Source organism: Indicator indicator, chromosome 3 (assembly GCF_027791375.1).
Source record: "Indicator indicator isolate 239-I01 chromosome 3, UM_Iind_1.1, whole genome shotgun sequence".
NCBI classification, from domain to species: domain Eukaryota; kingdom Metazoa; phylum Chordata; class Aves; order Piciformes; family Indicatoridae; genus Indicator; species Indicator indicator.
The window spans coordinates 36,301,053-36,313,933 of NC_072012.1; the positions used below are offsets into that span (position 1 = coordinate 36,301,053).

General features: G+C 36.1%; 1 protein-coding gene across 1 annotated transcript in view; it reads left to right on the forward strand.

Annotated features, from left to right (window-relative positions):
• Positions 1 to 12,881, forward strand: part of DOCK4 (dedicator of cytokinesis 4) — a 204,070-nt gene that overhangs the window by 140,000 nt on the left and 51,189 nt on the right. Inside the window, 2 exon segments of the mRNA XM_054399340.1 lie at positions 1,799 to 1,897; positions 8,244 to 8,338. Of these exon segments, the coding sequence (XP_054255315.1) occupies positions 1,799 to 1,897; positions 8,244 to 8,338 (194 nt within the window).

Genomic DNA, 12,881 nt, shown 5'->3' on the forward strand with positions numbered 1-12,881 from the left:
TGTGGGAACATGGGAGGTGACTAGAAAGTGCTGTTTAAAATGCTTTAAGCAAGAAGGGAAGTATTCAAAAGGTTCATGCTCTTTATTTTGTCACTCAAGATAGCAATCAAGTAATCAAGCTTACATTGTTATTTATTTATTCTGCTTATTTTGGCTAATTAGCCAAATCTGAGTGGACTCAGCTGTTATAGTGTTATAATAAATGTCTCAAAAATCATGCCTATTTAGATGAACCTACATTATCACACAATCACAGAAACATTCAGGTTGGAAAAGACCCTCAGGATCACCAAGTCCAATTGATTATGCTAAATGGTACAGTAAAATCATATTGAGGCTAGAAGATATTAGAAAATAATGATTAAAAACCATTGTCTTTTTGTTTTTGGAAGAAAACCTGGTAGGATTAGAAATAAATGTTCAGATATTTACAAGAGATCAGCTGTAACCTTGACAGGTTTGCCCAGAGCACAAAGATTAAGATACTTTGTAGCCTTCAGATATTGTCTTGAGAGTGCTGTGTTCACTGTAAAAGAACAATGTTTTTACAGGGTGGTAATTAACTTGGGGTCATTACTTCAGTGTAGAATCTCATAATGGGCAAGACAACTATTTTATCACCTTGTGGCCAATGACAGCCATCACCTCATACACTACCGAGTGTGCAAGGTACAATCAGAAGTGAATTAGGCCTTCCAGTAGAATCTACAACAGGCACTCCTGTGAAAACACTCCTTTTTATAATCTTATTTTCTCTTTTTAATGAAAGGCACCATTTTAAATTAGTGTTATCATACCTGTCTCCTGTCCCAGTCTCATCCCCATTCCAAGAAGACACAGGCCAGAAGTGCTTTTCCTATTCTTTAAACAGGCTTGTAAGAGTTCAGAATTGTTCTTTTTAAGCACTGGGACATAATCCAGACCTTTCTCTCTTCATTCCTTACTGTCCTCATCCATTATGCAGTTAGACCAGATTAATACCATTCAGTGTTTCTTCACAGTTCAAAAGTGAACAAGAAGACAGGAAACAGAGAGAGGGAGAACCTATTTCTTCCCATAATGGTCATTTCATTGCTCACTGGAGATACCTAGTGCAGTTCTCTACTCTTTTGTTCCTGAGTCTCAAGCTGTTTGAAAGACAGCCTGGTGAACATGCATACGGAGGCAGGGAGGAATCCATGCAATAGTGCAGTAAGTCCCTCACGAATCCAGAAACTGGCACTTGTGAGATAGTGGTCTTGACCTATGGTTAAGCTCAACTTCTAGTATGTTTTAATTAGAAATTCCTCTGTAGGTGCAAGGAAACTGCAAAGTTTGTTCATTCCTGTAAATAAATTTTTTTTGACACATACTGGGTTTTGTAACGAAAAAAAGTTTTTAAAAATTCCAAGCTAACTCCATTCATTTCTTCCCTAAAGAAAAAGCATTCTTCCCAGAATTGCTGCAAAATGTTTTTCTTTAGATTTGTTTCAAAACTGAGTTGACTAAGAGGTTATAAATTTAGCAATCTTAATAATCTGTTTAAAAACAGATACAAGGGATACAAATCACAAATCAAAATTTTACTGATTTAGCCTTTCTGCAAGTATTTCAAATTGATTTTGCTAAGCAAGTAAACTCCATTTAGGGAAAAAACATTCTATAAATGGGAGGGAAGTTCACAGCTAAATTAATCTCTTTTCACAGAAGAGTGTTCGGTCTAAATTGTAGATTAATTTGCTTAGAATATGACAGTCTGAACTTGAGTACAGATGACACTATAATCTATAATATTTCTATTCTTGTCTTATCTGAATAGGGGGAATTTGTCTCCTGTTTATTGTCACTCTTGCGACAAATGACTGATAGACATTATCAACAGCTTCTTGATAGCTTCAACACAAAGGAAGATCTGAGGGTAAGTGCCAGAACTGTCTTTCCACTTTTTCAGGTCTCTTTTTAGTTCTCTCTTTTGATTTATCTCCCTTTAAAATATTCCTCTGCTTTGACAAAACTCCTCATTATTTAAATGCAATCTGTTTTTAAGATTAGGTATCATTTGCACTGTCTTTCATGTGTTCTCAGGTCCACGCTTACAGTGGGGCTAGGGTTCTGTTACTTTCCACTATGACAGCAGGTAGAATCAGGATAGGAGGACTATATAATTGCTTTAAAGCTGTGAATTTATCCTCAAAACCTGTTTTACAGATAGTGTAAATTTAAGGTTACATAATTGTGATTCACTGTTCCTGTCAGCCAGTTTGTGTTTTGGTTTTTTTCATGATGTTTGTTAATTTCTTCACTTACTAAATTCCATATTGCAATGTCAAGCATGCAGCTTGAGAAAATAACCCTCCATGTTTCTTAACGGCGCAGCAAGTCCATTTGCAGGAGGACCTGTCAGATTTGTTGTGCCTGCCCAAGGTGTCATGTAAGAGCAGCTATGGAGCTCTTTCAGGGCAGCTTCTACTGGTTTAATTGATGGAGATACCTGGTTCATGGAGATACTGTATTTTTATCCTTTTTGGAGGAGTGGGGTGTTTTTTTTTAAAATCAATTTAAGATTTCCTGCATAAAGACTTCTTCTGCTAGACCCTGAAAAACTTAATTTCTATCAAATTGGATCCACACATGAAGTCTTGAGTAATCATGCCAATTATTCTGAAGAGAGCATGCCATTCATGAGTGCCTTTTCTGTGTAATGAGATGGTCATATTGAACTTGAAAGATAGAAAACACCACTAAGAAGCTATCTCTATCATGAATCAGGAATACTACTTAGGAGTTATATAGGGTGGATGATTTCTATATTAGTATTACAGCATCTCTTTTCACCTATGACAGCTGCTATTCTTAGACAATTTTTAGTAGATCTTTTGGAATCTAGATGATATTTACTGAAAATATTTTCCCTTTTGAGTTTTGATCAGATCTGTATTGCTAGGTTTAGATTTTTGTATTTCCTAATGGTTTGATCTATCTATGAAATAGTGTTGAGTTTATTCAGACTTTCCTGCTTCTAGAACATGAAATATCAAAAATGCTTGAATGGTGTTTGATTTGACACATTTAAATTCCCTGCATGCACATACTCTACCATTATACAGAGACATATGGAAAGCAGCTGTAGCCAGTGCAGTCAGCTATCAAAATAGAGGTCTTAACAAACTTTGGACTTGAATTCTTATTTCCATTCAGATCTCATTAAATCAGCATCAGCTCTACCAGTGATTCAGTGGCAGTAGGTTGATCATAATTAATGCAGCATTCCTTCTCTTCTGAATCTTAAATAATATAATGTGGTTTTTTTCCTCACTCGGAAATATCAAGTATCACTGAATGTGTAGAATCGATAGCAAGAGGGAAAGATGAGAGAGAGTGTGTGAGGCTGACACTGCTGTTAAACATGAGATGATTGAGTATGACTTAGGCTATTTAAGCTGTCTTGCCACTTATCTTTGTATTTTTCTGCTTTGTTTGCCAAGTGCAGAACTTCCTTGGTATTTTATAGTGGTTTAAGATATGCTTCTTAGGAAATGACATCAATATGAGTAAATGAAGTTTCAGAAAGGGTAAATAACTTTGATAAGACTTTTTGGGTTTGGTTTGGTGGTTGGGGTTTTTTTGTTTTGTTGGTTGTGTTTGGTTTTGGTTTTTTTTCATGATTTTAGAGACTGAACTAGTACCCACAGTTAATCTTGTGGCTCCTATAGACTTTGATATTTAAGCCTCAGTGGTAGCTACCAACAGCTTGCTGTATTTTTTAATCCACTTTTTGCCTCATGGTCACTGATGTCAAAGTGGATTGGAGTCTTTCTTAAGCCATATTACAAGTTACAAATCTGATACAGGATTTGCAAGGGATATACCTTAGTGTTGCCCAGGCCTTTTAATTGCTATCTCTTAATGCTTTTTTACTTTGCCTACCTCGGTTTATAATTAACCATCTATACTGATTGATTAGGCACTGAAAGCACAAGGTATTTCTTTTCTTCTGGACTAAAGGTGACTATGTGTTGTGTTAAAAGGGAAATTAATCTGGCAGGCAATAAACCCCCTGGCATTCCAACTTGTCCTCAAATATCAGAGGTGCTAGAGGCAGCTGTGCTTAGATTCTGAGTGATACCCAGTTCAGTGCTCTGGGTCTGGTCACATTCAATGTATTGAACTATCACAATTACAGATGCACTAATAGCATACTGCCCCTTCAGACTAGTCATGCTCCATGAACTCACATGTATTGAATGAGAAACTTTTGCAACTATCTTAATGCAAATGCAGTTTATTGAAGCAATGGCACAGGCTCTAATGGGATGGCCAGTGATAAATACTCTGTCTGCAAAGCATAGGCTAGTATTAAGATTATGAATAATAAAGCCTGGCTACAAACATGCAAAGTCAGAAAACAACTCTATAGAAATTTCTGTTTCCCTGAGGAAGCACTCAGTGTAATCGACAGTTCAAATCTTACCCAAAGGCATCCCTATGAGGGGAAGAGAGGCTCAGTCCATCAACAGATCCCAGAAGTCACAGGTGGTCTGCATCAGTGTCCTCCCTGATGTTCTCCCTCTCTCAAGCCATTTTATACTATTTTTATGTTTCATGTAGAGCTTGAGTGACTCTAATCATGCATACCTTACATATGTTGATTATGAGGTTTAAAATTCTCTCACTTTGCTTTTAAAGGAATGTTGAATTTAATGATGCAGTAGTTGTAAATGCTTCCTGTTATCTTTCAATATTACTTTTAAATTATGCTCCTTTTGCTTACCACAAAATGCCATCTTCTTCTAGTAAATATATTTTCTGGCAATTTAGAGAAGAGAGGTGCCCTTGTGGGTGGATATTTGCTGACACAAAAAGACTCAGATATAACTTGTGACAAAAGGTAATAGTGGAAGTTTTAAATAGAAGTGGGAGAGTGAATGAGGGAAACATTGTATGTTAGCACAGTGCAGCTTTGACCACAGCAAGGAAGTTTTGGTTAATATGTGTGGGTTTTCTAATTAATAGGTTAAAAGAAGACAAAACAAACTGATACACACCTGCCGGAGGGCCTAGTTTTTATACATTGGCAGTGTACCCTACATAATGTGGCAGAATAGATATGCATGAGAGACTTGATAAAGAAAAAGATAATAGCTAAACTAAAAATAGCATTCATCTGAAAGAGCCTGAGTAGGGTAAGGTGGGTGCCAAACCTTACCACCAAGTGCATTTTATTCCACTGTTATATAGTAACCCCTTGGATGCAGGCTGTGTGAGCTTCCTAGGCATGGGAAATGTGTCTGGTGGAGAAATTTGGTTCTAATCACCATCTTTCCCCTTCTGTGCAAGAACATCTGCTCACATATGGGACTTCTAAAAGGATGAGTGCTGAGGCAGAGGTTTTAGAACTCTGAAACAAATATTTGGGTGTTTTCTAATGTAGGCTGAGCTTCCTGAGGAAGGAAAGATCTGGGAAAGCAGTTGGCTGGCCACAGGATGAATGAGTTGTTTGAGCAGATAGCTCACTGTTAAGCCATCCTCTTTCTTATGGACTCCTTGTCACTCTGCAAAAAAAGCTCTAGGATGCTCTACAGAGAGTTGATAGCAAGTAGCTTGATAATTCTACAATGCAAACCAAAGCAATGGACAATCATTGTCTTCCAAGTGGACTGTTGACTCAAACTAAAATCCTATATAAATGCACCCTGAGACATCTAGTGAAGAATCTGACCTGCTTTATAGAGGACTTTACATGCATACAGGGACTTGTGAAATAACTTCCAAAGTAGTTTTTGTTTAACTGAATAGATGCCTTTCAATCTTCGAAGGCCATGCTTCTGATTTAATCGCAGTTTGATAATTTCATCAAGCAAATGTTGCTACTGGAGCAAACTGAACTGTGATATTGTGATACTATTTAAATGGTGTAAGATAGTACTAGGGCTTCTGTACACTAGGTATTAAAGGATGATATTTAGAGTATGGAAAAGGACAAAATTACTTCCTTGCTGTTTCTCAAGATAGAAGGCATATGAAAAATTAATGATATCTGTATTCAACCAACCAAATGTTAGTTGACTTATACTGCTTGCAAAAATGTTCTTCTAAATGTTAAGGTCTGTTTCTAAATCATTATGATGTGTTCAGCAGAACAGATACCAATATGAGTGAATAGTTTAATGCAAAGGAAACAATTCAAAATACAGTTACAAGATTGATATTCCATGAGTGATACTTTCATTAATAGAAGTTTAATAGTTGTATCTTGAAAAATCTTACAACTGACTAGATTTTCTAAAGTTCATAATAATTTCTCTATTTCAGTTATATTTAATCATTGAATTACACTTTGTCTTGTTTATGTTTTTAACACACAGTGTAGCAACGAAATCTTCAGTCTTATTCAGGCTTTTCAAGTCCATGTTTTGTAGCTAGCATCATTTATGACTAAATTCATGACAATTATGTATTGTTTCTGCTAAATTTAGAAATAATTAGCTTGGTGTTAATGATTCAAAATCTAATGCTAGTGTTTACTTTTGCTTTGTTTTAAAGTTTGCTTGGAATAAAAGATGCATTCTGATCTAGCTATCTAAAGTAATGAAGTATGTATGATCTTCCTCGCTGTCATATATTTCTTAATCACCTAAACAAACTGATCAATTTTAGCAAGCTTTGGCAGTGGTCCCTGGATCTCTTAAGGCACTAACTTTATACCTCATACAACCCTTGGGTTTTACATCCATAAACCATTGTTTGGTTTCCCAAGAGCAGCCATTTGGTCTCTTCAGTTCAGCAGCCAGTCAGTTAGCTCCCTAATGGCAATGTGTACTGCATTGGGACAACAGATGAGATAAAATGGGATATGTGAGAATTATTGTGAGTTGACATAATTCAGTCATGGGTGTATTGTTGGGATTATGGTACAGAGCTGCAGGGATTACAGCAGAGAGAAGGGAGGTAACCACTAAAGAAAATGAAAAAAGAGCAGGCAGAGTGATGAAATACAGCTATAAGTTGCAAAGCTATAGGAAAACAGTCTGGAATAAATGTATTGCTGATAGAGCTTGTTTATCTGTAAAGATGGTCACCTGCATTCAGTCACAGTTATCTGCAATGAGTATCATTTATACTCTTTAGAGGAGAAAAATGTTTTGGCATTGGCTCGGAAAACAGGTTGTCACTTTTATGTAATTTCCTCTGGTGAGTGGGTGCAGGGATCTCATCCGCCTTTCCCAGCGCCTGCATTTATCCCCCTTTACAGTGATTCTCTAATGGAGACATCTGTTGTGCAATGCCCATCATCTACACTTTCGTAAACACACTTGAGAGTATATTTTATTGTTCAAAATTATTTGATACTCTTCGGTTGTATCTTCATCTCATTTGTGTTTCAGGCTAACTCTTTACAAGGGTGTGGGCAGAATCAATGTAAAACATTTCAAGGTCAGGTACCACAGTGATTCTGTCATCACTTCACACTCTTCATGATGGCAAGAGCTCCATTTTGCTTACATGTATAGTACTGACAATACTATATACCTTCTTAGTAGTTTTATTTGTGAAAAGAAAATCTGAAAAAATGTGTGGTGAGAGGAATAATTTAATTTAGTTTTTTACTGGTGAATTAAAATGACATAGGAGATGATAATGCTAAAAGTTCTTAATCAGTGCTTTCTGAATTAAAAGTAGCTCACACATGTTCACTATTTTTATAGACTCAACAAATGAGGCAGAATGGTTAAGTGACCTGCATACAGACAGCCAGCTGCAATAGCAGTTAAGGGGCCTGGCCATCACTATTGAATTCACTGGTCTTTGCAAACCCTATGATAAAACTGTCCTTATACTCTCTCTTTCCTATGCTTTTAGAATAAATCTTGGAAGTGGTGAAAACCTGGCATGATTAAGGAGATATTCGGAGCACTGTAGTGTTTGTAAAGTGCTGCTTTGATTTGCAAATTGTTCTTGGGATCACATTTGTGGAAGTGTATGGGTGGAAACCAAATGCATCTTTGACATTTCTCTTATGCATTGCTGTCAGTCAGATGGCATATTAAATTATTTTCCGCATTTTAAGATGAGTTAAGTCACTGTTCAAAGCTTTCTTGGGGAATCAAAAAAAAGAGTGAAAATATTCGAAAGTGTATCTATGTTGAAAATAAATACAATTCTGCTGTTTCTGTATTGATTTTCTGTCTCTGATTAAAATATTTTTAAAGCTCACTGCTCTTTCTAAACCAGCAAAGACATATGACTTTCTTTTCCTTCCAAAGGATTTCCTGCTGCAGATTTTCACTGTATTTCGGATACTAATACGACCAGAGATGTTTCCAAAAGACTGGACAGTGATGCGTTTGGTTGCAAACAAGTAAGGCATTTTTAATACTAACAGAAAATATGGATAGTATGTGAATACCATGGTATAAATATGTAAAATTATATGATGTATAATAAAAGTGCAAAATATGTTATAATACTAACTGCAGTTTTAAATTGTTTTATTGAAGATTTAAAATCTCTGGACTTATATGACAAATTCATAAAATAATCTATACATCTTCTAAATTGCTGTAAGCACACATAACATGAAAAATCAGAAATGCTTTTACAGAGTGAAGATGCTAAACCTCAGCAACTTTATTTTTCAAGTAGCAAATGACGTATCTCAGTAGAACTTCATTTCAAATCTGTTGAAATGGTGAGTTGGTAAAGATCAGTTTGCTCTCAGCAGGGAAGAAATCTGTTGTAATATCATTAGCAATGTTTTTGCATGTTTGTTAATTCAGTGCTTGTCATAAAAATCACAAATTATAAATCACAACGCAGGAAATGAGGTGCAGCACAAGCAACAGTAGCAGAGCTGTAAGTGTTGCCTAGTGATACTTAGAGATGTAACCTGTCTTTGAGCTTTTGTTTCTCTGCTCAGGCTTTATTTGTATAGAAACAGGCACCCAGCATTTCTGAGAAGACATTACAACAGGTCTAAAACTACTGAATTTTATTTCACCTCTATCACCAGCATCCTTTTTTGTAGCTTTTGTATTTGTGAATATGTGTGTGTATGCAAGCATTACAGTTTTTGTTCGAACTTTGTCATGACTTGAACAAAATACCATTTTCTGCTCAATTTTATTACCTGATTTAGTGTTACTAATCTTCCAAATTTGAATTCCAGCATCAAAAAATCATTAATAATCAAAGAATGGATGTGATCGTTTGTGTCTGTGTATGAAGAAGATATAGCTGATACCACTCAGTATCTGGTAATCAGGCTTAGGAAATAAATTGAGAAACACAAGAAAGTGGGAAAATACATAGGAACTTTTAGACTAAATATATAATCTAAGAAATTGTTATATATTCCAGAAACAGCTGGCTTGGCAGATGGCTTTGCAACAGCTGACATATACAGAACTAAGATTTAGGCATGACCTTGGCACGTGTTTCTCGGGCTGGTGTTGTTCAGATATGCTAAAGATGCTGATACTAAGTTCTGCAAAAATAATATTTACTTACATCAGTATTTTAGTTAGCATCACATATCTTTTAATGCATGTCATGTTGTTTCTCACCATCTAGAAGGTGACTATATGTCATGTTCTGTCAGGCAAAGAGAAGACCAGCAAAATCTGACAATAGCTGCTAGTGGGAACTGGCCAGAAGAATCTAATCAGATTGGCTAACTGAACCTGATAATACACAATTGCGTAAGCATTACTGCCAGCCAATGGAATATAAACACATCTTTACCAAAGCAGCATTCAGTAACTACTTTGCCTAGCATTTGTTCCTTTGGGGACAAAATGGCGGTTTGCTATGAATTGGGCTTTGCAGGCATACTTAAGTGTGGTGTGAACTAAAGAATCATAGAATTTTTAGGGCTGGAATGGACCTCAAGGATCAACTAGTTCTAATAAAGACTCATCATACCTACGCTGTGTATCTATGACTTGGTTTCAGCTCCTTTTTGAAGCAGCAGAAAGGAAAATCCGTTTTTGTTCTCAGTTGCAGAGCACTATTTTTTCTGGAGCTGTTTCTAAATGGGAGCTCCTTCCTTTGTGTCCCCCACTGCTGCTGCAGTGACAGCCTTCCTTCAGCTTCCTTGAGATGTTCAAAAGTGCACAGCCACAGAGTAGTTCCTTTGGTAGAATTGTCCCAATCCAAAATCTTCAAGTGCAAAGGGAAGAACCTAGAGGCAGGATGAGAAAGTAGGATACTGCCTGAACTGCAGCCAGAAGCGGTTATGAGCTGTCCTTCCTGAGCTTCACTTGATGAGCCAGAGCACTTCCAATGATCTGAGATGTTTCAGGGTTGAAGGCAAAATTGAACTCCTTGCTCCATTCATGTCTACAAGGAAAAAACTAGAAGATGTAGCCTACCTGTTAAAGCAGTCTGGATCTTTTCAAAGTCCTGCTTCCCAGGAATAAATTGACTGTCATGTTTCCTCTGTCAGACGACTGCCTTCTTGGCTGTCTGGGCTTCAGCCTGGGAAACAGTAGCTAATCTGAAGGCAGTTTGTGTCTTCAGAGCTTCACCCATCATGTCACATCACCAGCAGCACTGTCTTTTCTCTCTCCTGTCTCCAGAGTGATATAAAACTTTGAACTGTCTGGTATTTACAGGAAGAGAGATTTAGCTTGTCTGAGCCTAGGGAAAAAAATTAGGGTATAATCTGGTAATAAGATTTTCCTGAGGGGGGAAAAAAATATTCTTCCCTTATTTTTATATGCAGAGCTTCAATTACTTGAAAGATGTTTCAGTCTTAAAATGCTGTAATTCCTTCAATGTATAATAAAAAAATTATTGCCCCTTGGCTTACAGATTTTTTTTCTTTCATGTTACAGTGTTTTCAGTAATTATGTAGCATTTGGTACTTGGGTGCTGTCTGACATTAAAAAGAAATGATCTTAGAAGATACTGTGAACTTAAGGAGACAAATGTGTAGCTATCCACGAATTAAAATATTTCATGGTGACACATGTATGATCTATACTTCTGAATGTCTGGGTGGCCAACAAGAAAAAATAAAAAATATGTTTTATATATACTATGGGGAAAAAATTTAGTTTCTTTCATTATAGGGTTAGACTTTCTGCACCAATTAGGTAGCAAGCTAGCTTGCTGGCACTCTAAGCAAAGGTCTGTTTATACCTGCGAACTAAACCCACATAATATAAGAAGATATCAGTTGCCTAGCACTAGAGAGGAACCCCAAATTCTATAATAAAATATGCCAGACATTGGACCTTCTGTATAACACCTGCATAATGTCTCTCTCAACTGGAAATCACTATGTAATGGTCACTTGCTTAAGTGACCCTAAAGTTAGGCTTAGGAAAACAATCACTTATCCAATGCTTTAATTGACTGACATCTTTGAGAGTATTAAATAAACTCATCTGAACTTCAGGTGTGTCATATTTTGTTAACAGTTGGAGAGCCAAGTGAGTGTCCATTACTTGCTGAGGAAAGGTTTGATATTTATTACATACTATGCCTATTTGTTAGTGAACAACAAAGTAATTTTTCCTCTACTCTCAGTATGTAGGAAGGTTTAATTTTGAAGATCTCTGTATGATTAAATCATGTATATCCTTTCAGTGTTTTGTTGAATGATAGAGATGCTAGGTCATCTTGTTCTCAGTTTGAATTTTATAAGCATGCAAAATGAATATATGAATCTTATTATTTATCATAAAATAATTACCTGTGAAGAAAAACTTGCTATAGTATGTTGCTTATACTAAAGTTCCAAATGCATCTACTGACAGCTGGGCACAAGGACTTGACACAGAATGCTTTTGGCTACCTGATTTAGTAATGACTGAAAGACATTTTTCAAAAAGTAGCTCAAATGGAATACACAGAAAAGGAAGACCTTGAATTAGAATCAGTTTCATCATTATGGCTGCTTTGAAGAATTCTGTTAGCTCCTATGGTGTGGGAGTCTGAGACTCCTACAATGAACAAAAATTCTTACTTTTATGTAATGCAGAGCTAACAACTTTCTTGCTTTTATGTAATGCAGAGTGTTGCTAACAAATAATCTTGCCATTCAATCTGTTCCAAAGCACATATAAACATAGGTATGTGTGTATGAGTAATTTTTATATGCATACAACAATAGATTTAACAGGAATAATGTACAAGTGACTCTAAGTTTATTTAATTTATTTATGGAATATGAAAGAACCCTTTTTACATTCAAACACCTCTGTGCTCAGGAAGAATTCACTCTGTAATGGCAAAGATTGAAATCAGAAGCTAATGTTCTATGTTTGTCCCATATCAAAATGGAAAATGAAAGCTTCCATTTCCTGCTATTGGCTGCCCAGGCAAAAGGCAGATTTCCAGAGCACAATCTAAGCAGTAAATCAGTTGAACTTCTAGTGGTTGCTTTGGATATTTCAAACATGTTGTGGCAGAAAAGATTGCAATGAAAATTTGTTGGAAAAACCACTCCATCAACATTCTGTGTAAGAACCCAGAATAATTTAGTAGCTAAAAGCAAAAGTTTTTGTCCTGCAAACCAGTCAGTGGTTCTGAACAAATTTATGGCAGATGACGAGAAGAATAAAAACAAGGCTTGTCACAACCTCAGTGTTTTCTAGTTTGATACTCAAATGAGTTTCAAATAAATATTGTTATTGTTGTTTTGTAATCCTTGGCTGGGAAGTAAATTGGAATGCAGATGTCCATCATCCTCTGCTGCTGACTTTGTATATTTTTGGTTTTTGTGTGCGTTTGGGTGTTTTTGATGTTTGGGATTTTTTTGTTTTGTTTTGTGGGGTATTTTTTGGTTGGTTGGTTGGTTGTTTTGTTTTTAATAGAATCTACATTATTTGTAAGGAAAAAAGAAAATGAACCCCCCAATCTTAGCTGTGTTTTCTGTCCTACCTGATTTTAGTTTG